Source organism: Bos taurus, chromosome 25 (assembly GCF_002263795.3).
Source record: "Bos taurus isolate L1 Dominette 01449 registration number 42190680 breed Hereford chromosome 25, ARS-UCD2.0, whole genome shotgun sequence".
In the NCBI taxonomy this organism is placed as follows: domain Eukaryota; kingdom Metazoa; phylum Chordata; class Mammalia; order Artiodactyla; family Bovidae; genus Bos; species Bos taurus.
Window position 1 is genome coordinate 664073 of NC_037352.1, and position 23648 is coordinate 687720.

A 23648-nucleotide genomic window follows, 5' to 3' on the forward strand; every position below is an offset into this window, starting at 1 on the left:
CAGTAGGCTGTGGGGGGCAGATCGGCAGGTGGACCCCATGTCTGGGCTCTGAGGCCTTAGCCCAGGCGCCAGTGGTGGGGGGCAGGCTACCCCTAGGGAGCAGGTCAAGATCTGGCCCTGGGGGCTCTCAGAGGGGATGGGGGGGCTCTCAAGGGAGAGAAGCCAGGCTATGGGGCATCCCCAGGGCAGCTGGCACCCACGGGCCCTGCCACCCTCCCACCTTGCCTTACTGCCCCTGTGGCCGCCTGTCTGTCCAGTCCAGCCCTCTTGCCATCTGTCTTGTCGCTTGCTCTGCAGGCTCAGCCCCTGGGCCCTGAGCAGGCTTGTGCTCTGCAGTGGGTCCTGTGTGCCCTTGGCTTTCCTCCAGGCCCTCCCCACCAGTAGGTCCCACCCTGCCGCCCAGCAGTCAGGGTTGGCCCCAGGCCCCAGCCTGGCTGACCTCCCAGGCCCCTCGGCACTAAGCAGGTCCTGAAATCTGGCACATGGCAGCGGTGGCTGTGTGTCCCCGTCCCTGTGGCAAGGTGGTGAGGGTGGGGTGGGGGCGGACTCCTGGCTCCGGAAGGGAGGGGGTGGGGTAGCCTTTGGCTCCCTGGCCTCACCAGCAGCTTCCTGGGACCCGAGGGTGGTGGACAGCGGTTCCGCTGGCCCGCTGGAGAAAAACGATTCTCTGTCCTGGCACGGGAAACGCCCTCATGAGTTCAGGACCTGTGCTCCAGGGAGACATAACAGGAGCCCCGCCTGCCCCACGGTGCCCAGTTGCTGGGGCACAAGGACAGAGACTTGGCCGCTCCCTGGGGTGCTCTGGGGTGGCCCGGCCTGAGCTGGGTAGGGAGGCCACCTGCAAGGGAAGCTGTCAGGATGGTCCTGCCGCAGCCGCAGCCCCTGTGGGCCCAGACCCTCTGGCAGGTGCCAGCAGCTAGGAAGCAACAGGGTGTGTCCGAGGGACTTCCAAAGTCCACTGCAGGCCCAGGACAGGTTGTGAGGGGCCGGGGGCAGCAGTGAACCCTGTGGTGGCAGCAGGCATGATGGCTGAGCGGGAGGTGTAGCGGGTGCGGCTGCGAGGGGGCCAGGGGAGGGGCCGGAAGCCTGCACTAGGTGGGCTCATGGAGAGTCCTTCAGGGACCACCCTTCATCCTCCATGAAGACTCTCACCAGCACGGGCTGCGGGCGGAGCCTGCACTGGGGCTGAGGGGCTCAGGGGAGCCAGGCTGACACGGCCCCTGAGGCTCCGCAGGGGCCCGAGGAGGGGAGGAAACAGGTAAGTTGCTGGGTTAGGGTGGGGGCGGCAGGTGGCAGGGAGAGGAGGGCAGAGGAGGAAGACAGTGGGAGGGAGGTGGAGGGGCCATTCTGGTGAGGACAGAGGGGCTGGGAGTGCAGGGAGGGGAGACTATCCCGCCCCACCCCAGGTTGACGGAGGCTGGCGCTGGCCCGCCGTGGTAAGCATCTGTCTGTGCGGGCTGTTGCCCTGTGGACGCCCCCAGTGCTGTTAAGGATGAGGGGATGGAAGTGCAGGGAGCAGGGGCAGGGTCTCAGAGACCCTTTGGGCAGGCAGCTGCCTCTGGCTCCACCCTGGCTGAGCTCTCGCTGTGATCACAGCTGGGTTGAGCCCAGGAGCCCCACAATAGGGCCTGTCTGCCTTAGCCAGTCAAGAGGAGGGGCCTCGCCTGGGTGGGCACAGTGACGTGGTGTGTGACTGCTGCCAGGAGGCCCATGCACGCGCCACCCCCCGCCCCTGTCCCCTGCCCTGTGGCATTCTGAGATGTTGGAATTCCCAAGGTTGGCACTTTCTGGGCAGCAGCTCTGCGGGGAGCCCTGGCGGATGCTCTGATGCTTTTGTTGGGGACCTGGGGGTCCTCCAGGGATGCAGCTGACCCAGCTTCTGTGCCCGGCCCCCACAGCAGGGCTGCAGGCTGTTCTCTGCATGTGGGGGGTAGGCAGGTCAGCAGCCAGGACCACAGGGTCCATCCAGGCTCCTGCTGGGGACCTAAGGCAAAGGTCTGCCCCATGCAGGGGTTGTGGTGGGGGACCAGCCCCCCCTGAAGCTCCCACATCAGGCACATTCACAGCCATTTGCAGGTTGTCACTGAGCGTTTATTCTCCATTCTCAGAGCCCAGCTGGGCCTGCAGCTGGGCCGCGTTGTTGGGATGGACAGACTGCCTGGATCCCCTGGCTCCAGGCGGAGGTCCTGCCTGGGGACTGTCAGGCAGGCGGTAGAGGCAGCAGCTGCAACGAGGGGCCTGGAAGACCCCATGGGGCAATGCTCAGGGCAGGCCTGCAGGAATGACATGTGGTGGGGGTTGAGGGGGCTGATGGCACGTGTGTGGCCCACACCCACTTCCACGCGAGACGCTCAGCATGTGAGTGGAGGGGCCAGAATCTGGCAGAAGCAAAGGCACAAGGTAGGACCAGCCTGGCACGGGGGGCGGGGGTCAGGGTGTAGAGGTCTGCAGACGGAGGACCCAGCCAGGCTGGGGGTGGCGGGCACGGAGGTCCAGGCAGAGCAATATGCAGCAGGGTGCTCTGGGGGGTGGGGTAGGGGGCCAGAAGGAGCCCACCTGAGGCTGGCCCAGGTCCTGGCTCTGCCTCTTGCATGTTGACCCAATCACATCTACAAGTCAGTCCTTGGAGCTGAGGCTCTAGAACCAGGGAGGCGCTGTTGAGGCCATTTGGAGAGCAGTGTTGGGACGGAGGCCAGTGTGGGTCCTGCAGCCCAAGAGTCCTGTCCTCTGTGATCGCAGCTGCCCAGCTCTAGGCCTGGCCGCTGCAGGGACTGTCCAGGGCTCTGACCAGCAGCCCGGCCCTGCAGGTTCCAGCCTGCTGTTCCCCTCCTAGTATGATGCTCTCAGTTGTCTGGCTCCAGCGTCCACTCCGATAGCCACTGCAGGCAGGAGGCCCGCTGCACCTCTGTCTCGGGGGGTGGTGGGGGCCGGCCTGGCCCAGGTAGGGGCGTGCAGGGGCTGCAGGGCCCAGGGCCTCCTTCTGAGGGGTCAGGGTCTGGGGCGGCCCGCAGGACCTGGACGAGCTCGTCCAGCGGCTGCAGCAGGGTATGAGGGCTCCAGCAGGCATCGAGGGAGGGCACAAAGGGGTCGGGCGTGCAGGCCTCCACACACTCGGCGCTCGTGGGGATGCGCAGGTAGAAGGCGTGCAGCATCATACGGAATGGCTGGTCCTCCTGGCCCAAGGCGTGGCCATAGGTCAGGTCCCCCACAATGGGGTGGCCAAGGGCGCTGCAGTGCACACGTAGCTGGTGCGTCCGGCCTTTGGGGAGGAGAGGGGGGCAGTCAGGTGGGAGCACAACCCTGTGCCCACCCCAAACCCATTCACATCATGCTCAAGTGCTGTCCTTGAAGCTTCATGCAGCCCCTGGGGACGTTAGACCTCCCTGTGCTTCGTGCCACAAAGTCAGAGCTCAAAACAGAAGCGACTTCTGGGACGCTGCTGGTGAGGGCAGGGCCAAAGCAGCGCCCAGTCAGCTGAGAACCCAGACCAGAGAGACCTTGTGTGGGGCAAGAGGCTGCAGATTCTGAGGTTGCATGGGGGGCAGGAGTGAGCCTGGTCAGCATGCTGGGGGCTCCCGGGCAGGTTCCTCCCCTGCAGGATGGGGACACTGTGGTGCCCTGTGCTGGGAGAGGCCAAGGCAGGACATCGTCAGCAGGGAGCAGGGGCCCTGGGCACACATCCGGGACACACCTGTGAGGGGCTGCAGCAGCACTTTGGAGACTGGGTCACCTGCATACAGCCCGTGTTCCAGGACCACCAGCTCTGTGAGACTTGGTTTTGGGTTCTCACAACCTGAGGGGAGCGAGGCAAGCTCAGAGAGATAGCTGGGGTTAGGGTTAGGGTTAGGCCACTCCGGGGCCGAGTCCACTGCAGCCCGGTCATGTGGCCTGGTTGCCCCAGCTCATCCAGGGTCCCCTCTGGACGGCTGTGTCCCTGGTCCCTCCACCCCCTGCCCTCCGTACCCTGTGTGCCTTCAATGCACATGGTGTGGGTCCGGCCTTCTGTGCTGTTCTTGCCGATGGCGTAGCTGATGGTCATTCGGCTCTCCTGGACGTGCCCCCGCACCTGCCAGGCAGGGGGTCACATGCTGCTCATGGGGTCACCCGCCACTGCTGGGAAGCCCACCTGACATCCACAGCCTACCAAAGTGGACGGAGGGTCGGAGGCTCCTGCCCCAAGGACCAGCCCGGCCTTACCAGAGCCAGATAAGCCTTGGTGACTCGCCGGTCCTTGAAGCACCTGTATGCACTGCCTGCGGCTGCCTTGTTCAAAGCCACACAGAGTGCCCCGCTGGTGGAGAAGTCCAGTTGGTGGCAGAACCTAGTATGGGGCAGAGGCTCAGTGGTGGCTGGGTTGGGGGCTGCTTCCCCCCCCGGTGGAAGCCACTGTGGGTACCTGAACCCGTAGTAGGTGTCGGGGTCGGCCAGCTCTGGGAAGCGGTGCCGCAGCTGCTTCTGGAGGGTCAGCGTCTCCCGCCAGGCTTTGCTGTCGATGCGTACGTCCCAGTGCTTGTTCACCACCAGGAAGTCATGGCTCCGGTACACGACACACAGATTCTCCACGCTGCCTGGCTCCATGGTGGCTGCAATGCGGGGCAAGTGCGTGGAACGGGGTTATGGGCTGCCTAGCCCGCATCAGAGCCCTGCCCACCTGGCCTGAACACCCCTGCTCCCCAGGGCCGTCGGTCTGAAGCCACTGATGCTGTCAGGCAAGCTTGTAGACCGACTGTGTGCCTGCACTCCCAACCTCTGAGTGGGATGAGCAGGGCGTCTACTGGTTGGGGGCTCTGGCTAGGAGAGGGCAAGCTAGTGGTGCCCTGAGTTCTGGCTGTGGGGCGGTCCTTCCCAGACCCGGGCCTGTGGGGATAAGCAGTCCTGCCCTCCAGCCCGCTCCCACGGATTCTTCCCGAGGCGGGCTACAGACACGTGATATTGGCCTTTTCCTGAGTGGGGCGGGTACAGAGCAGGAGACGGGGCCCTTTCTCGCCCACGCAGACGCCCCCTGCTCTGGCTCCTCTCCGCGGAACTCTCGCCTCCCCCGTCTCATGGACACCGGCGGAAGGGTGCCCGGTGGACTCCCGCTGCAAATCCTTCCCGCGCCCCTGCCCACTCCGGGATCGACCTGCAGCTGGGCTGCGCCGTCCGGGCTTCCGATGCCGCGACCTGTCCCTGGTTCCCGAACTCGCGTCCCGCGCCTCGTGGCCCAGTGGTACCGGAGCAATAATTCAGGCCACAGAGGTGCGCCTGGCCGGGCCCGGCCTGCGGTCTCAGCCCCGCCCACGTCCCGCCCACGGCACGGACGGGCGGTCCTACTGACCAATGGAGAGCGCCCGAGTCCCGCGGCTCCCCCTCTGGCGTCAGGGCTCAGCCCCGCCCAGCGTGCATGCGCAACCCCGCCCACTCCCCGCCCTTCCTCCTGGCCAATGGAGCGCGCCGCCGGGCACGCCGGCCGTTGATTGGTGGCACCGGGTCGCTGGGGGCGGGAGCGGCGCGCGGGGCGCGGGAGGTTCGGAGCCAGGTCTCCGCGGCGGGCGGCTGCGCATCCAGCAGCCATGGAGGACTACGAGCTGGAGCTGTACGGCGTCGAGGACGATTTCGACAGCCAATTCGCGGCCGAGCTCGAGGTGCTGGCCGAGCTGGAAGGTAGGCGCGAGTATCGCCGCGGCCTCGTCCCAGGTAGCTCGACGGAAGCCTGGCCCTCGCGGGGAGTCCAGGAGGGCTGCTCTGAGGGCCGCGCAGGGGAGAGGCCGCAACCCCCTTGGAGAGAGCACGGCCTTGCAGCGGCGCCGGCCGCGGGGGCTGTGGCTGTGTGTGCAGACGAGCTGCTCTGGATGACTGCTATGGACTTTCCTTCCTCAGGGAGTGCCGCCCTGTCGCCTTCCAGGGACCCCCGGCCCACTGTGGGCCGGCCCCGCCAGACGTTCGAGGAGGCAATTGTTGGAGGGGACGCTGCCATTCACTGTTCTCCAGGCGGACCTCCAAGGAACAGCAAGGGCAGTGTCAGGAAGAGGCATCTGGCTCCTGACATCCAGGGCGACAGATCCCTGCCCCCTGGTACGTTTTTGGGGCCCAGAGCATAGGGGTGGGGTGCGAGACTGGGGAAGGCCCTCTATTCCTTCCATGTGTCTCCCCAGCTCCCCACATCAAACGGTCCAGACTGCAGGCTGTCAGGAGACTGAACTTTAGGTCGGAGGAGATGGAAGAGATGACACCTCCTGATTCCCCGACTCTGGACATCACTCCCCCACCAAGTCCCGAGATACCTGATGAGCTGTTGGGCGAAGGGTGTGTAACTTGGGGCAGAGGCGTCTCCAGGGGCATTGGAAGGATCCCATTCCTCCAACAAGGGCTTGGGGCCTGGGGCAGGGCTGGGTCCATGGCTCTTCCCTGAGTATCCGCATAACAATCGTGGTTCTCTCCCAGGCCCTTAGACTCTGGGGCTGATGCGGGTCTCACTCAGGCCTCACTAGCCACCCGCAATCCTGTTTTGCGGCGGCCCCCAGTCTTGGAAGACTACGTCAATGTGACCTCCACGGGCGGCGACCGGGCCTTTCTGGTGCTTCGGGCTGACCCAGTGGGCACTGGGGTGCAGGTGGGTGCCGTGTAGCCACGAGCCGGTACATGGACCTCATATGCTCACTCTGACTCTGGGTACCCTTCTAGAGTCACCCTGCCTCTGATCTTGCATTCGGGAAGGCCACCTTCTTTCTCTTCCTCCTCCTCCATCTTTTCTCCCCTCCTTCTTCTCTTTTTTTCTACCTTTTCCTTCATCCTTCTCCTTAGATCTGCTGCCATTCCAGTGACCCCTTGGGGTCACTGGAGCTAGAAGGGGCTCCTTGTGGCTGTGGATGCTAGGGAATGCCACATGGATCCCTGAGCACCGTTGGGAGGGAGCTGTGGGAACCCCATAACTAGAAGGGAGTGACTGATGCCCGCTTTCCCCCACAGAGCCCTTTCCATGACACCGGGTGGCGTGGCCGTGGCCAGTTGGACCTGCTGGGCATGCCCTTCACTTCCCTGAAGGAGAAGGTCGACAGCGAGGTGGGGGCTGCTGGGGTTTCCTGGGAGGGAAGGAGTGGCTCCTGGGTGACTGGTGGCTGAGCTGTTTTGATCTAATTTGCACAGCGGCGACGGCGACTGCTGGAAGAGGCCCAGCGGCTCTCAGACATGCTGTGCAGGTGACACGGGGGCTCTCCACCCCAGGATCCTCGCTAGTCCTTGGACTGCTGACCCCTAGTGTGCATTCCAGCGGGGTAGTCCCTGCATGGGGTTAAGGCCCAGTGGCTCAGGGTATGATGCTCTCCAGTCTCAGGTCACAGGAGGTGGAGGAGGAGACCCAGCCCTCAGGGGCACCTGAGGAGGAGCCAGCTGACAGCCAAGATGCCTCCCAGCATTGCCTCTGGGTGGATGAGTTTGCACCACAGCGCTATACGGAGCTGCTCAGTGATGACGTGAGGACTTGTTCTTGCTCAAATGTGACTGGCTTCTTTGTTGCTGAGAGAAAAGAACTCACGGCCTAATAGGTCCTTGTGTTGCCAGCCCACAGGGGTGTCAGAATTTAGGGGAAGGATTTGATGAGCTTTGTTGGATTGTGTTGGTAGATAAAGAAACTGAGGCTAATTTGGGCCTTTCACTGGTCACTCAGCCTCAGCGTCCCTGCATGTATCTCTGGGCTTTAAAGAGTAGAGTGACATGAGGGGCAGGCATGAGGAGACCCCCCACCCAGGCCAGGCCTCTCTTTTTTCAGTTCACTAACCGCTGCCTTCTCAAGTGGCTGAAGCTGTGGGACCTAGTGGTGTTTGGCCGAGAGAAGCCTGTCCAGAAGCCTAGGCCCAGTGCAGAACCGGCCCGTGGTGGCAAGGAGGCCACAGCTTCCAGCAAGTGGAAGAGCCATGAACAAGTTCTCGAGGAGATGCTGGAGGCTGAGCTGGACCCAAGTGGGCGGCCCCGGCAGAAGGTGAGTGCACCTGACTGCTCTGCACACATGTCTAATGGCTTATTCTGGGTGGCTGGTGCCTTTGCAGCCTTGGGGGGCCATGAGGCACATTTACTGCCCCCGAGGCTGTGATGATGTCAGTGTCTTGGTGTGGAGTGTCAGCAGTTTGAGCTAGGACGCGAGTCCTTTCTTCTAATGACTTAGACAAAGTCAGCACTACTTGAAGGGCCCTGCATCTTCCCACAGTGATTACACTGGAACGTGGGTGGGTTTCAGGCGTCAGTCATGGCAGTAACAGTTGTGTCTGTGTCCGATCTCAATGCCACTCACCTGACATGAGCCTTTATTGTTTGCGCCACGAGCAGGCGGGGGCTTGTCCTCCTCTGGTGATAGGGGCAGGGCAGGGCAACATCCCCTGGCACTGCACTTTGTGGGATGGGATTTTGTCTCTGGCATTTGGGCCAGGGACTCCCAAAGTCTATGAGGCGGGGCGGGTTGCAGCACATTTTCTCCTGTCCTGGCTGCAGGTGGCACTGCTGTGTGGGCCCCCAGGGCTGGGCAAGACCACCCTGGCCCACGTGATTGCGCGGCACGCTGGGTACTGCGTGGTGGAGATGAATGCGAGGTGAGGGGGGAAGGCTGGGCCTCCCTGTGTCCTAACGTGTCTGGCCGACTGGGACACAGCCCTGAACGCCTGGTTTGGAGGTGGGGTCTGGTGTCCCAGGTGCATGAGGCGGCATGGTCCACACACCTCAGGGCTCCTGGGACTTGGCGTGGTGTCAGGGGGTGGCCTTGTGTAGTATCTTTGAGTGGTAGGCGTGGGGGCTCTGCCCTGGGGGACCGTCTGGCTGGGGACACTGGCTACCCTGACAGCTGCTCCCGGGCCTCCTGGTTCCAGTGATGACCGCAGCCCTGAAGCCTTCCGCACACGCATCGAGGCGGCCACGCAGATGGAGTCCGTCCTGGGTGCTGGTGGGAGACCCAACTGCCTGGTCATCGACGAGATCGATGGGGCCCCCACGGTGGGCCTCCTGGGTAGGCCGGCAGGTGGGCTGGTCGTCCCGCAGTGGGGGGCTATGATTCACTGCCATCTCCATGTCCCCCCAGGCTGCCATTAATGTTCTCCTGAGTGTCTTGGATCGCAAGGGCCCACAGCAGGCAGGGCCAGGGGGCCCATCTGTGCCCACAGGCGGGGGGCGGCGGCGCCGGGCAGAGGCAGGGCTCCTGATGAGGCCCATTATCTGCATCTGCAACGACCCGTGAGTGGAGGGGGGGCCTCGGCTGGGGAGGGGCTTCTGTCGGGTGGGCGGGGTCTCCACTGGGAGGCTTGTTCTTCACTTCCCACTTCCCTCGCTGCTGGACTCAGGTAGTGCCCTGGCCAGGGCCGGCTCACTATGCATGCCCTGCTTCCGCAGGTTCGCGCCCTCTCTCCGGCAGCTGAAGCAGCAGGCCCTCCTGCTACATTTCCCGCCCACGCTGCCCTCCAGGCTCATGCAGCGGCTCCAGGAGGTCTGTGAGGGTTGCCTTGCCTCCGCCATCTGCCTGTGGCCCCCCGGCTACCCCCAGGATGTTGGGTGGAGGTCCCGGGCCAGTTTGTTCTCTGGTTGTGGGTGGTTCCAATGCGCAACCGAGCTCCTTCTGCAGGGCTCTTCGGCCTTTGCTCCCCGTCGGATAGGAGCTGTTTCTAGGGAGGTGGTGGCTACAGGGCAGGGCTAGGGGTACACTCATCCTCCCACCCCTCTGCAGATCTCCCTGCGGCGGGGCATGCGGGCTGACCCCGGCGCTCTGGCGGCCCTCTGTGAGAAGACGGACAACGACATCCGCGCCTGCATCAACGCCCTGCAGGTGGGCAGGTGGCTCTGGGGCAGGGGACGGGGCGGCCAGCGCCCCCTCCACATCTCCCCTGTGTCCATTTCCTGCTGGAGCTGGGGTCAGCCATCCTCACCCTCCCTGACCCCATGTCCAGTTCCTGCACAGGCGGGGCCAGCGGGAGCTGAGCGTTCAGGCCGTTCAGAGCACACGCATTGGCCTGAAGGATCAGCGGAAGGGGCTCTTTTCCGTGTGGCAGGAGGTCTTCCAGCTGCCCCGGGCCCAGAGGTAGGCAGGCCAGCCTTGGCCTGGAATGTCCACGGTACCCTTGCCCTGGGAAGACAGCCAGCTCTGCCTTTGCTGATGGAGCCGTGGCACCTTGCCCTCCTGTGGCACCTCAGGGTGCCCTAAACATGCACAAGCCGGTGCTACCCGGAGGACGAGGGTGGGTAGGGCTGGGTCTGGGTGACAGGGCAGGGGCTCCACTCCAGCCTCAGCTCCCCCTGCAGGCGCCGTGTGCGTCAGGACTCAACCCTGCGCACTCACATGCTCCTGCTCGGGGACCAGCTCTCGGGCTCAGGGCCCCTCGCTGCCGAGGCGCCCCTGACCACAGCCGCGCAGCGTTTCTACCACATCTTGCACGTGGCCATGTCTGCGGGCGAGCATGAGAAGGTGGTCCAGGTAACCGTGCCCCACCTCCAGCCTTGTGGGGGTGGGGGGGCAGGAGGCCCCGTTCTGGCAGCATTTTTCGACCCTGGCCAGCAACTGACTGGGACATGCACGCTTCAGTGGTGCTGAGCCCAAGAAGAAACTGGTGGACCCGGTGCTTGGGAGGCTTCTGAGAGGGAGCAGGGTCAGGCAGGAGGGGGGATGGCTGGCAGGGGTTGTCTGGTGGGATCTCTGTGTCTGCCCTTAGGGAAGTAGCTAAAGGGCCCGGCAGTGGCAGGAGGGGCTGGATTCCATATGTGCAGGTGGGGTGGAGAGCAGGTGGCAGGCCCCCCTACCCCCACTCCCGGGAAGCCTGGTGTAAGCTGCCTCCCTGGCTAAGCAGCTTTGGATTAGCAGCTGGGGATCCTTGCAAATCCGGAAAACCACTGTGTGGAGGGCAGCGTGGTGGCCGGAGGGGAGGGACTCCCACATGGAACGTGCGTAGGCTCTGTGCCCTTGACCCTGGTGGACAGAGCTTCCCTCTCCTTTAGGAGGTGACTGGGTCAGACGAGTGGGGGCAGCAGGCTAGGCCTTTCTGGCCCCCTCATGGCCCTGTGGCCACTCGCTGCGGCTTACAGGCTGGTGGGAGGGGAAGGTCCCCCCAGGGTGGCGCTTGTGCTGTGGGTAGGCTCCATGAGGCTGGAGGGCCTCAGGGACTGGCCCGTCCACCTGCCTTCAGGGCCTGTTCGACAACTTCCTGCGGATGAGGCTACGGGACTCCAGCCTGGGCGCCGTGTGCACTGCCCTCGACTGGCTGGCCTTTGACGACCTGCTGGGCCGGGCCGCCCTCCACAGCCAGAGCTTCCAGCTGATGTGCTACCTGCCCTTCCTGCTCCCGGCCTTCCACCTCCTCTTCGCCTCCAGCCACGTGCCGCGGATCACCTTCCCCAGCAGCCAGCAGGAGGTACGGCCTGTGCCCTGCCCGGGGCCAGGGTCTAGCCCTGGGGTCCTGGGTGACTCAGTCCTGGTCCGCCCTCCACCCCAGGCCCAGAATCGCATGAACCAGACACAGAACCTGATCCAGACGCTGGTGTCAGGTATCACGCCAGCCACCCGCAGCTGGGCTGCACCGCAGGCACTCATCCTAGACACCCTCTGTCTGCTCCTGGACATCCTCACGCCCAAGCTGCGCCCAGTGAGTGCCTGGCCTGGCAGTGCCGGGCCCGGGAGGGGCGTGCCTCCTGGGGTGGGTGGGGCCTGGCTCAGTGCCCTGCTGGCCCACAGGTGAGCACACAGCTGTACAGCGCCCGAGAGAAGCAGCAGTTGGCCAGCCTGGTAGGCACCATGCTTGCCTACAGCCTCACCTACCGCCAGGACCGCACGCCCGACGGGCAGTACATCTACAGGCTGGAGCCGTGAGTCTTCGCAGCACCTGGGCTGGGGGTGCTGGGCTCCAGGTGCCACAGCGATTGCTCAGCCAGAGTCTGAAGGCATGGTGTGAGCCTCAGGTCTCTTGTTGAAGGCTGGGGGAGTCAGGTCTAGCTCATTCCTTGCCCGAATGTGACTGTGCAGCGGAGCCCCCACTGGGGCCGACCCTGGGACGGGAGGTGTACGTGGAGTCCCTCAGTGCCCGCAGGAGCTGCCCCCAGAGGGCCCTCGAGCTCCACAGGGCTCCGCTCCTCTGTCCTGAGAGGGTCATGGGGTGGAGTGCTGGCACTAGTGGGGGCCGGATGCAGGCCTCAGGCAGTAATGATGCTCATTCCATGCGCTCAGCCCAGCCTGAGCCCAGGCCCTGCTGTGTGGTGTCAGTTCCTCCTTGGGCAGCCCTCCACTTGCCCATGTGTGGTGGGGGAAACTGAGGCTCAGGGTGGGAATGCCCCTGCTGCTGTGGAGCTGGGGCACAGCAGGGCCAGGCCTGGACCCCGTCCTGCACTCTTGAGTCTGCCAGGTGGGGCCAGAGGTGGTAAGTAGCTCGTGGCCTGTCCCTGCTGACCAGGTGTCCCGGGGCTTGCCCTGCCCCGCTTACCCCAAGAGCAGGAACGTGGAGGAGGTTTGCCGCTTTCCCGAGCTGCCTGCCCGCAAGCCCCTCACCTACCAGGCCAAGCAGCTCATTGCCCGCGAGGTGGAAGTGGAGAAGATGCGGCGGGTGGAGGCCTCGGCTCGGGCCAGGGACGGCCCCCAGGTGAGCCTCCCCAGGCCCTGGGTAGAGCAGGGCCCTTGGAGAGGATACGAGCCCCGCCGTGGTCCTACCCAGTCAACTGTCACTGTCTGTGACTTCTTGCAGGTGGATGGGGGTCCCCCGGGGGGCTCGGGGGAGAAGGAGCTGCAGCCACCTGCCCCATGCAACCACAAGCAGCGGCTGGAGTGTATCCTGAAGAGAGCCGCCCTGGAGGAACAGGTAGGGGCCGACGTATGAGTGGGAGGCCGTGGGGGCGGCGCTGGGGGGCCTGGGCAGGCGACTTTGCAGTGGGCTGGTTCTAAGTCCTGGAGTCCAGCTCCCTGCTGCTCAGCATGATGGCTCTGCCTGGGCCCAGTTCCCACCTGGGCAGCATGCTGGCACCTCCTGACCTTGGCAGGGAAGAGGTGAGTGTGAGCGTGGTGGAGGGTGCATGCAGAGAGGCTCAGCAGGAGGGGGCCATGGCCTCTGGGCCCTTTCCCCAGGTAGGGCTAGTCCGCTAGAGCTCAGTCCCCGTGAACCTGACCAGCCTGTCTCCTTCAGCCCGAGAGGGACTTCTTCGGTCGTGTGGTTGTCAAGAGAGCAGCAGCCCCGAGCACAGGTGTGTATGGAGGGGTGGGTGGTGGAGGGACTGGCCGGAGTCAGGTGGAAGAACGATTGTGTGGCCCCCGCAGGGCACGAGGCCCCTGAGACTGACACAGCTGAGCGGCGTGTGGGCACTGCAGTGGGCAGGAGCGACGTGTGGTTCCGCTTCAAGGAGGGCGTCTCCAATGCCGTGCGGCGCAGCCTGTACATCAGAGACCTGCTCTAGGGGGCATGGCGAGCCCCTGGAGCCTGGGCGGCCACCCTGGGCTGTGCTGGACACCCCGACCCATGCTGGACGTCCCCAGAGAGTATGCTGGACACTCTAGTCCATGTTGGACCCTCTGGGGTCACGCCAGACACCCTGGACTACACCAGATATCCCGATACACACCAGCTACCTAGGTGTTGCTTTCTCTCTCCTAGAAAGTGTACAAAAGCACCAGCGTTCTCGCAAAGTCTTTATAAAACTCACACCTTTACAGAGGCGTCCACTTTACAGGGAGGCGTGAGTCTGGGCCGCGGGGGCTCACAGGATGGCGCACTTGCCCTTCTCCACCCACGGGTTGTTCTTCATCAGGTCGGGGTTCAGGAAGGGGTCCTTGGGAATCCCTTCCTCGATCCACTTGAGGAGCCTGTGGTGGGGAGGGTGGGTGAGCACGTGGGCTCCTGGCCCCAGGAGTGCTGCCTGGTGGCAGTGTGTAGGGGTGTGGCCTTGGTTCATACAAATGAGCACAGGGCAGGGAAATGAGACACAAATCTTGCCAGCCTAGGGGGTGTGGCCGCAGCTCCGCAGGGTGTCCTGGGGACTCACTCAGGGATGGTCTTAGATGACATCTCCCTCTTGAAAGCCAACTGGTACTTGAGGCTCTCGACTTCCTTCTTCATCTGGGGCACGTCCCACTCCTCCATGGCGTCGGGGGCTTCGGAAGCGGCCAGCCTGGGGCTGGGGAGTATGGGGCAAGCCACAGAGCCAGGGGCTGCCAGCCTGCAGTCACCCTCCTGATGCACCCTCCCTCTGGTGAGCACCCCCCACAGAAAGAGACACCCGCTCACTGCCTGGGGAGTCCCCACGGCCTCTGCCACCCACCAGGGAACAGGGCTGGGGCTGAGGCCACAGTAATCAGGCCCCATGTGCCTGCCCCCCCACCTCCCATGGGGCTCATTAACTGCCGAGAAAACTTTCCATGCTTAGCTCTGCACCCCTACCTGCCATCGAAGCCTCACCAAGGCTGGGCCTCTGGGTTGGAGAGGGGAGGGGCAGTGTCCTGCCAACAGCAGGACAGGTCAGGTCCCTGACCCTTCAAGTGCAGGACCCATTTCCCATCGCAGAAGACCTTTGTGTCAGGGGCTGGGCACACACACACCCCTCCCCCTGCTTTGCATGGGCAAAGCCCACCCGGAGGGCAGGTTAATCCAGGGGCCAGGAGGGTGGGGCTGCTATTTGCATCTCTGCCCAGGGGGCAGGCTGGGGCACGTGCCGGGGTCTTGGAGTCACGGGCTGCCCAGCTGGTCCAGGACTTGGGCCCCTGCAGCCTCCTGCTTGCTGCCTTGCACCTTCTCCAACTTGCCTGACTGCCGGGCCACCCGGCAGAGCACAGGTTCAGGCTCCAGACCCAGCCAGCAAGTTAAGGGAGGCAAGGCCGCTCCTTGCCTCCCCCTGCTCCAGCCCACTCGGGGGCCCAGGGAGCCCCTGGCTGTCCCCCAACCCCTGCCCCCATCACCGAAGCTGGGAACCAAGGGACTGGCTTCCTTGACCTGGGAAGTGTGCACAGGGGCTGCCAGGAGTGTGACACTGCCTACTTCAGGGTGAGGAAAGGGCTCCTGGGAGGGTCTACCAGGAGGGAGTGAGACTGGGGAAGTAGCGAGGCTCTGGGGGGTAGCCAGTGGGGGCGAGCAGGAGCTTACTCCCAGAGACCCCGAGTTCCAGCACCCCACCCGGTAGCGCAGGTTCTCACATTCACGTGGGTGCGTCCCCCCAACCCCCAGCTAGGGGGGCGGCAGCCGGGTCCGCAGCCCCCAAGCCCCGCTGCCTAGCCCGCCGCGCGGCCCGGCCTCGGCGCACAGCGCTCGCTCGCTCGGTAGGCACTGCGGGCGGGCGGCGCGCGCGGATGCCGTTCCCCTCGCAGCCAGCCGGCGGATGGAGGGTTCTCCCGCGGTCTGGCCGGCCCCTTGGGACAGGAGGACGACCGAAGACAGACAGGCAAGGGCGCCTCAGGGGTTGGGGGGGCGTCCAGGTCAGCCCAGTGGGACCTGGGCAGGCCCCAGAGTCTGCTCAGCACAGGGGCGAGCTCCCGAGACCTACCTTGGACGGCGACCGCGAGGACAGAGATGACGAGGGCCACGGGATGGCGAGGACGAATGATGGGCGAGCGAGCCGGGCAGAGCCTGGGCAGGTGCCCCGCCCACCCCGCCACCTGGGCCAGGCCCGGGCACCGCCCCCACCCTCTGCCCGCCCTCCTGGGGGGCTGGGCTGACCCTGGGGAGCTGGCTTCACCAGGCACACTCTGCCAGCCTTTGGGGGGTGGGAGGTGCAGCTGGGAGCAGTGTAGGCTCGGCTCTGGCCCAGGGTGAGGTGTCCTCCCACTGGGCTGGGTGGGCTTGCAGGCTGCCATGTGGTGCAAAACTGAAGACCGTCAGCTGGTAGATCGCACCCCAGCCCCTGGTGCTCCTCATGGGCTGGAGTCTCCAGGCCGGGATACCGCCCCCCACCCCCACTCCCAGCCTCCGCAGTGTCCACTGACAGGCCCAGGGCTGACCCACCACGGGCGTGAGCCTACTCTGACCAGGACACCTGGGTCTGTGTGGAGTTGCTTCCTGCCCTGCATTCCCAGGCCAGCAGTGGGCAGCTGGGCAGCTGTGGTGGGTGGCAGGGTCCAGTTCACCAACCAGTCCCCTTGGAGGCCAGACCCCATGGCTCCCCACGGCAGCCTGGGCCAGGCCTTCGGTAGGTGCTCCCACTCGGGAGTGGGACAGGCCTGGGGTGCTCCTCGCCCGCCTCGGGCCCTGGGCTCTCCCTGCTGTGATCACAGAAAACAAGGTCAGCGGCGCCTGCCCGGCCCTCTCCCACACCAATGTGACAACGGAACAGGAGGCGCTTCTGGAACTGGGGCATGTTAGGAAAACTAGGGATTATTTCTTATTATGGATTTATGGGGGGTGGGGGGACTTAGAGCCAAGGCTGCCAGCATCCTCCTCAGGGCAGATGGCCAGCAGTTTTGACCTCACTCCCTGCCCCCACCCCTGGCCTCTTCCTCTGGTGCCCTGTGACTGGGCAGGCACCCTGTTACTCGGGGTGCCTGGGGCTCTCCCGTGGCTGGGACCCTGCTCACAAGAGGTGGGTGCTCAGGCACAGTGTTGAGTCAGCCCCCAGAACCGGCTCAAGATTTAGACTGAAACCAAGGCAGCCAGTCCCTGCCCCCAGCCATGCCTTCCCCATGGAGGGTGCAGGCAGAATGGGGAACCCAGGACTGTGTTCTGGCCCTGGGAGGAGCCTTGGTGTGACCTGGCAGGGCACGGCCCCTGTGCTCTGCTCTGAGGCCTGCGTCATGTGATCTCTCCTCCATGGTTTGGAGTGCTCCACTGAGACCACTGCACACAGGCCTTCATGATGTCACTTGAAAATGCCTGGGTGTCATCACCTCACCAGGATGGCGGGAGCTGTGTGGGGCGTGGGGTCCTGCATTCCCGCTCTGCGTGCTGTTCCCTGGCTGTGAGCACCGGCCACACCTGCTGCTCTGTGGACCCTCAGGGTTCAGAAGTGGTCTCTGCGCTGACCCTGGTGACTCCATGGGACAGAGGCCGTGACTACACGGCAGTCAAGCTGATGTGTGCATGCTTGTGTGAGCCTGTGAAGCCGCTGTCTTTGGTGAAAACTGGGGGACCGGTGTCTCCTATTTCAGCTTCCTGGGAGTTTGAACTTGTCAACCCCAGATCCGCAGAGGGACTGGGTGGGTCCGGAATGAGCAGAGGCCCAGTGGTTTGCGGTGTGAGGAGGATGCTCCAGAAGCAGTGACAGCTGGTGCTCCAGCTGATGCCACCTTGCAGTCACCCAGAGCAGACCCAGGGAGACCAACCGCCTTTCTGAAATTAGCTCCCCTAACTGGGCTGCTGGTGAGAATCAACAGGGCTCCTCACTGGCCTAGAAATGGCTGTTGCAGGTCCCACGCCCGTAGGGCTCCTGACTGGAGCAGGAACCTGGCTGGGCTCCCAGGGATGTGATGGGTGTGGGGGCAGATGCAGCGAGGCAGGGTCCCTTTGTGCTGGCTCTAGTGCTCATGACGAGTCAGTGGTGTGTGGGGTGCTCTGACCCACTTTGAATAGGGTCCCCAAGGAAGACTTGGGGGGCAGGGGCAGGAAACGCCCCAACCCGATAGGACCTGCAGCCTGATTTGGTCCCAGTGCTACTCAGACCTGTGGCCTCGCTAGGCAGGGGCCAGAGATGAGGCCAACCTCTCACCTGGTCTGTTCTGAGTATGCAGAGCATGCTGGTGACACAGAGCCACCTGGTGCTGTCAGCTCCCCGCTTGGTCCTCCTGAAACCAGGCTCTCTTCCACATGGTGCCCCAGCAATGAAATGTGCAGCTGGGGCAGATCTGGCCCCATGTGCTGGTGTGATGAGGTCCGGTGAGAACACCTCCCCTGTGTTTGCAGCTTCGCTTCGGACCTTAGGGGTGGGGTCAGACCCTACACACAACCCTCCCATGGCAACAGGCCTGGTCTCTGGTGAGAAAACCTAAGTAGTCCATGCTGTAGAACCTAGGCCTGGCAGGAGACAGTGGGGGCCCAGCCTGCCAGCACCCATCCCAGGGTAGGTGTGGGACCCTCTCGACTACAACAGGCTGACTCCCCTCCTGAGGCCTCAGGGGATGTGCCTGCTTGTCTCCCATCCCTGGAAACACCTGTCTGAGGTGAACATGGGGATAGGAAGATAAAAAAGAAACTATTTCACCCAGTTAAACAGAGCTCACAAGAAACTAGGTAGTTCTTGGATAATCTTTGGGTGTTTGAAAATGACTTTCAAAAGTAATTTAAGCTCTTAGACTCATGTTTGCAAAATACACAGTGAATGATTCCAGGGAATCACAGGTTGTAAGCATAAGCTGTGAGTCATAAAGTCTCAGGGCATTGACTCTGGTTAAGCAGTTTATTCTAATGGCTCTGCGGTCCACAGGTACTCTCCTTCCCCGCCTGCTCCAGTCCTCCCATGACACTGGCTCCTGCCAGCATGTGGGTCAGAAAGACGCACGTGGTCTATACCTTGGTGCTGCTGAGGTTCAGGAAGAGGCCCAGGGCCTGCACCTGCCTAAGCACCAAACACTCCAGTGCCCACAGGCCATGGGGGTCCCCTTCTGATGAGGCTAGTGTCACTCAGGGGTCCTGCGCATTGCTGGCAAGTCTACTGGTCTGCACCCGCAAAGGGCCTTTCGCCAAGAAGGTGGGTGAGTGGGACGAATGCACACGTCGGGCCACCAGTGCGTTGTCACCCAGGCCTGGGCATGGCTCTAGGTTTTCCCTCTCGACCTGCAGCTGCACCCCCAGGTCTGTGCAGCACTGCAGAAAATTCTACCTGATCATGGGGCAGCTATGTGAGTGGAGCTGGGGGTGTGTGGCGGGCCCCCCAATTCTGTCTCACAGCTGCCATAGCCACCTCCGTCCCCTGCCCAGTGGCCAAGTGTGGTGGGCCTTGCGCCTTCAGCAGGTACGCTTCTGGTCCCAAGCAATATGCCCACCATGTAGGGGTGGATGGAAGAGGCTCCTAGAAACAGTTTCAGTGCCCAGAGGTTTTCCACAAAAGCAGAGGAGACACTTTAGGGGACGTTGCTGTCAGCTGGGGCTGCCTTCCACAGTAGGGATGATGCCCAGCAGTGCTCACGGCCCAGAGTAGGTCTGATGAACTGGCTGAGCAGGAAACTGAGGCCCCGGGGCTCTGGGCTTGCCCAGGTCTCACCTCGGTTTTGTGTCCTTCATCTAGTGACTTCCCTCAAACACCTGGAATCCCTGCCATCTGCTCATTTCATCTGAAGCTGCAGAAGCTCTGGTGACTGCAGAGTGCAAGTAACTGAATGGGGACCCTCTACTATCACAAAGATCTCTCCCCAGAAAGGACCCCCGTCCTGTGCCAGGGGGCGAGGTCTCCCATGGGGACCGCGGACATCGTTCACCCCTCCCAGGTTCAGCGCAGGGCTCCCTCGCCTGGGCCACGTCTGCCACTTCTGGATGCAGTCTATGCAGACTGCTCTGCAGAACTTGACACCAGAGTTACAAGGAATCTAGAATGCAACCTCCCGGGGAAAGGTCTGTCATGTGAAACGGTGAAGGACCAAGCCAACAGGAGTCCACGCAAGGAGCAAACGCGGGAGCGCGTCCTGGACTGCGGAGCTCTCAGGGCGGAACCGGCGGGACGGCTCCGAGGTGTGCGCGGCTCGCTGCTCGGTTTCACAGGACGAATCTGCTCCGGGCTTGACTTCCGGAGGACCCGGGCGGCGCGGAGCTGCAAGAGGAGCCCACGCACCGCGGGGCCCTGGCTGCTCGGCCGCTGGCAACGCAGGGCAGACTCGGGGGGCTTCCCCTCACGGCCAGGATTAGGACAGGGAACTCGCGACAGACGCCGTTATCAGAAGACGAGGACTCCTAGGACGGAGGCTGACGGCCAGTTTAGCTAAAGAACTTAAGCGAAACAAGTTTCCGGCGTTCTTACTAGTGTTAACGTGCGATGTTTATCGTGAAGACAATACCGAGCGGCACCGCGAGGGAAGGCCCGGCAGCAGGCTCCAGGCACCTCCGCTGCTCCGCGATCCCCACCGTCAACGCTCTTCCACAGCCCGCGGCGCTTGAAGCCCACTGCCGCCTTGGGAGATCCCTTCCGGGTCTAAGCGTGGAGGGGGCGGGGCACGCAGGGGGCCTGCCCCCGGTCGAGGGGCGGGACTTCTGCGGGACGCCGTTCTGCGTGACGCAGCCATCTTGGAACCGGGCGGCGGCTGCGTCCTCTGTGGAGGCGTGGCCGGAACGGAGGTGGTGTTGTCACCTGTCAAGCTCAGGTGTTCCCTTGGCCTGGCTTCTCGGGCTCCTGTTAAGTTATGGCAGGTGACCTTTGAGGTGGCCGGGCATCCCCCCTCCCCCCACGGCGGCACTGGTGAGCGAGACCGTCCGCCCGAATCTGTGAAAAAAGGGGAGATGAGCTGTCAGGGTGCCTCTGCCCAACCCATATCCTCCCTCTGAGGTCCCCCACCTCAGGTCCCACCTTTCAGGTCCCCTCCTCAAGTCCCTCCTTAGGTCCCGCCACCTCAGGTCACCCCCTCAGATCCTCCTAAGTCCTCACCCCAGGTCCCCCGTCTCAGGTCTCCCCCTCAGGTCTCCCCCTCAGGTCCCCCCATCACGTCACCTCACTCGGGTTTCCCTCTCAGGTTCCCCCCCTCAGGTCCCCCCTCAGGTCTCCCCTTCAGGTACCCCTGTCAGGTCCCCCCACTCAGGTCTCCCTCTCATGTTCCCCCCCTCAGGTCTCCCTCCAGGTCCTCCCTGTCAGGTCCCCCCACTCAGGTCTCCTTCTCAGGTCCCCCGCCTCAGGTCTCCCCCTCAGGTCCCCCCCTCAGGTCTCCTCAGGTCTCCCCCTCACGTACCCCCACTCAGGTCTCCCCTCAGATCCCCCCCTTCAGGTCTCCCCCTCAGGTCCCCCCCCCTCAGGTCTCCCCATCAGGTCCCCCCTCTCAGATCCCTCCCTTCAGGTCTCCCCCTCAGGTCCCCCGCCTCAGGTCTCCCCCTCAGGTCCCCGCTCTCAGATTCCCCCCCTTCAGGTTTCCCCCTCAGGTCCCCCCGCTCAGGTCTCCCCCTCTGGTCCCCCCACTCAGATCCCCCCTTCAGATCTCCCACTCAGGTCCCCCTCCTCAGGTCTCCCCCTCAGGTCCCCCCTCTCAGATCCCCCCCCTTCAGGTCTCCCCTTCAGGTCCCCCCCATCAGGTCTCCTCCCTCAGGTCTCCCCCTCTGGTCCCCCCCTCAGGTCTCCTCACTCAGGTCTCCCCGTCACGTCCCCCCACTCAGGTCTCCCCTCTCAGATCCCCCCTTCAGGTCTCCCCCTCAGGTCCCCCCGCCTCAGGTCTCCCCCTCTGGTCCCCCCTCTCAGATACCCACTTCAGGTCCCCCCTCTCAGATCCCCCCCTTCAGGTCTCCCCCTCAGGTCCCCCCTCTCAGATCCCCCCCTTCAGGTCTCCCCTTCAGGCCCCCCCTCAAGCCCCCTCCCCTCAGGTCTCCCTCTCAGGTCCCCCCCGTCAGGTCTCGCCCTGTGGTCTCCCCCTCAGGTCCCCCCTGTCAGGTCTTGCCCTCTGGTCCCCGCCTCAGGTCCCCCCTCTCAGATCCCCCCTTCGGGTCTCCCCCCTCAGATCTCCCCCCTCAGGTCTCCCCCTCAGAACCCCCTCTCAGAACCCCCTCTCAGTTCCCCCCCTTCAGGTCTCCTCACTCAGGTCCCCCCCTCAGGTCTCCCCCTCAGGTCCCCCTCTCAAGTCCCCACCCCTCAGGTCCCCCTATCTCAGGTCCCCCCCTCAGGTCTCCCCCGTCAGGTGCCCCCTCCCAGGTCGCCTCCTCAGATTCCCCTCTCAGGTCCTCCCCCTAGGGTCCACCTCTCTCAGGTGCCCCAACTCAGATCCCCTTTCAGGTACCCCCTCAGGTCCACCCCTCTTAGATTCCCCCTCTAAGGTCTCCCCCTCAGATATCCCAACTCAGTTACCCGAACTCAGGTCTCCCCTCTCAGGTCTCCCCTCAGGTATCCCCTTCAGGTCCCCTCTGTCAAGTTCACCCTCTCAAGACCCACCACCTCAGATCCCCCCTCCGTCAGGCCCTCCCCCTCAAGTCCACCCCTCTCAGGTCTCCCCCTACAGGTACCCCCTCTTAGGTCCTCCCTCAGGTCTCTCCCCTCATGTCCCCGCCCATCAGGTCCCCCCTTCTCAGATCAGCCCCTCCTGTCAGCTACTCCCCCTCAGGTGCCCCCTCTCAGTTTCCCTCTCAAACCTCCTCACCTAGGTCCCATCTCAAGGGACACCCTCCCTCCTAAAGGGCTGTTCTGGACACCTGAGTGAGCCATGTGATTATTGTTCCAGGTGAGTTTTGAGGTGTGCCATGGAACTGGACACCAGGCAGTTTTTGTAAAACTAACAGGCTGAGCAGACAGTCGACAGGGGACAAAGCTTGTCTTCCATCGTGACTCAGTAAGGACTTTGGGCACTGTCCTGATGGCCTGTGGCTTGGACAGCAAGTAAGCCAGGGTTGTAGGGAGGGAGAGGGGTGTGTTGGAGACAAAATTCAGTGAATCAAGGCACAGCAGCTGTAAAGCCTGGTCTCCTGGGATCTACATCCAGTCTTGCCCCACCACCATCTCCATTGGGAAAGGTTGTGGGGTCTGGGGGTGGAGGCCAGGGGTGCTGCTCAACACCCACGGGGGTGGGGGTCCACCACCGCCCTATCTTGGTGAGTCCTTGAGGCCCCCCTCTCCTTGTTTCTCCACAGCCTCTCCCTCCTCGAGCCCCCTGGCCTGGTCCTGGGCAGGGCCTGGGTTGTGCAGATGGCCAAGTTCCACTTTTGTCCATCTCTAATGGGCAAATGCACCAATGGCAGCACACGGCAAGAGGTGCTCCCCGTGGTATGTGGAGGTCCTGAGCAGTTCTTGGGCTGAGGTCTGTGGAGCTAGGTCTTTGGAGCTGGATCTCAGAGGAAGATCTCAGAAGCCCTGCCAAGACACAGTTTCATGTTGTATTTCACCTGAATCCCAAAAAGGCAGCTCCTGAAGTCCCATTACTGTGTGGTGGTGTCAGGCCATTCCATCTTCAGCTGGCTGGCTCACCCATGGCCCCTGCCTGGCTTTGCCACTAGGTGGAGCCACAGGCCTACCCAATTGCTTCCCCACGTTGCAAACGCCAGACCTGCCTTTCAAATTTAGCGTCAGGACTCTTCTTCAACTCTCCTAAATTTTTCAAGTTTCTGTTACATGGTGACATCTAGGGGTATTTAGAGACAAAAACAGAGCAGCTGTTACACTTAGGACTTTCACTTAAAACCAGTGATGATAAATCCAGTGCATGTAAACATCACAGTTTAAAGAAAAACAGCTTTATTTTCCCATCATTGGTGCAGATCCCTTAGAAGAGCTAGGTTATAACTACGTGGCCAACTCAAGTTCTTTCTGCTGTTCTGTCCACATTGATTTGCTGCTTTTTGGTTCTTTTTGTTGAAAGATAAGGAAGGTTAAACATAAAATATTTAATTTTATGAGGACAAACAATCTTGCAGAAACCTGGTTTGTAATCAAAGTTACTCTGCCCCATGAGTCTTGCTGAGGCTCAGATATTCGGGATTCTCAGAGGACAGTGTCTGTGTTAGAGACTGTGGGTGACTGCGAGGGCCCCAGTCCTTTCAACTTTTGGGGTCTGAGGAGAGACTGGGCTGCTGTGATTACGGGGGCATCTTGCTACTTAAAAAAAGGTAATTAATAGACTATAACTTTTTTAGAGC

General features: G+C 63.0%; 3 protein-coding genes across 6 annotated transcripts; 1 reads left to right on the forward strand and 2 right to left on the reverse strand.

Moving 5' to 3' along the window:
• Nucleotides 1–2069: 2069 nt before the first annotated feature.
• RPUSD1 (RNA pseudouridine synthase domain containing 1) lies at nt 2070–5275 on the reverse strand. Of its 2 annotated transcripts, NM_001075874.1 has the most exons (6): nt 5123–5273; nt 4397–4583; nt 4198–4321; nt 3964–4066; nt 3692–3793; nt 2074–3259 (listed from the first exon to the last, which is right to left on the reverse strand). In NM_001075874.1, exons 2-6 carry the CDS (start codon nt 4576–4578, stop codon nt 2844–2846), a joined length of 927 nt encoding a protein of 308 aa, NP_001069342.1. In that variant the 5' UTR covers nt 4579–4583; nt 5123–5273; the 3' UTR covers nt 2074–2843. The 2 variants fall into 2 exon arrangements, with proteins under 2 accessions (XP_024840690.1, NP_001069342.1); XM_024984922.2 differs by lacking the exon at nt 3692–3793 and having other exon boundaries at nt 2070–3259; nt 5123–5275.
• A 269-nt stretch (nt 5276–5544) lies between these two features.
• On the forward strand, nt 5545–13632 carry CHTF18 (chromosome transmission fidelity factor 18). The gene is made up of 22 exons (NM_001192460.1): nt 5545–5643; nt 5860–6054; nt 6135–6285; nt 6424–6592; nt 6949–7041; nt 7126–7178; nt 7307–7451; nt 7748–7957; nt 8464–8561; nt 8835–8958; nt 9044–9195; nt 9352–9445; nt 9683–9781; nt 9903–10033; nt 10255–10426; nt 11133–11357; nt 11439–11588; nt 11678–11808; nt 12431–12575; nt 12678–12791; nt 13113–13170; nt 13244–13632. The coding sequence occupies exons 1-22, from the start codon at nt 5553–5555 to the stop codon at nt 13378–13380; spliced, it is 2937 nt and encodes a 978-aa protein (NP_001179389.1). The 5' UTR covers nt 5545–5552; the 3' UTR covers nt 13381–13632.
• Nucleotides 13596–15563, reverse strand: GNG13 (G protein subunit gamma 13). 3 transcript variants are annotated; one of them, XM_005224456.5, is made up of 3 exons: nt 15457–15563; nt 13966–14097; nt 13596–13786 (listed from the first exon to the last, which is right to left on the reverse strand). In XM_005224456.5, exons 2-3 carry the CDS (start codon nt 14061–14063, stop codon nt 13681–13683), a joined length of 204 nt encoding a protein of 67 aa, XP_005224513.1. In that variant the 5' UTR covers nt 14064–14097; nt 15457–15563; the 3' UTR covers nt 13596–13680. The 3 variants fall into 3 exon arrangements, with proteins under 3 accessions (XP_005224513.1, XP_005224514.1, NP_001193261.1); XM_005224457.5 differs by lacking the exon at nt 15457–15563 and adding an exon at nt 14361–15085; NM_001206332.1 differs by lacking the exon at nt 15457–15563 and having other exon boundaries at nt 13681–13786; nt 13966–14063.
• Between the last annotated feature and the right edge of the window lie 8085 nt (nt 15564–23648).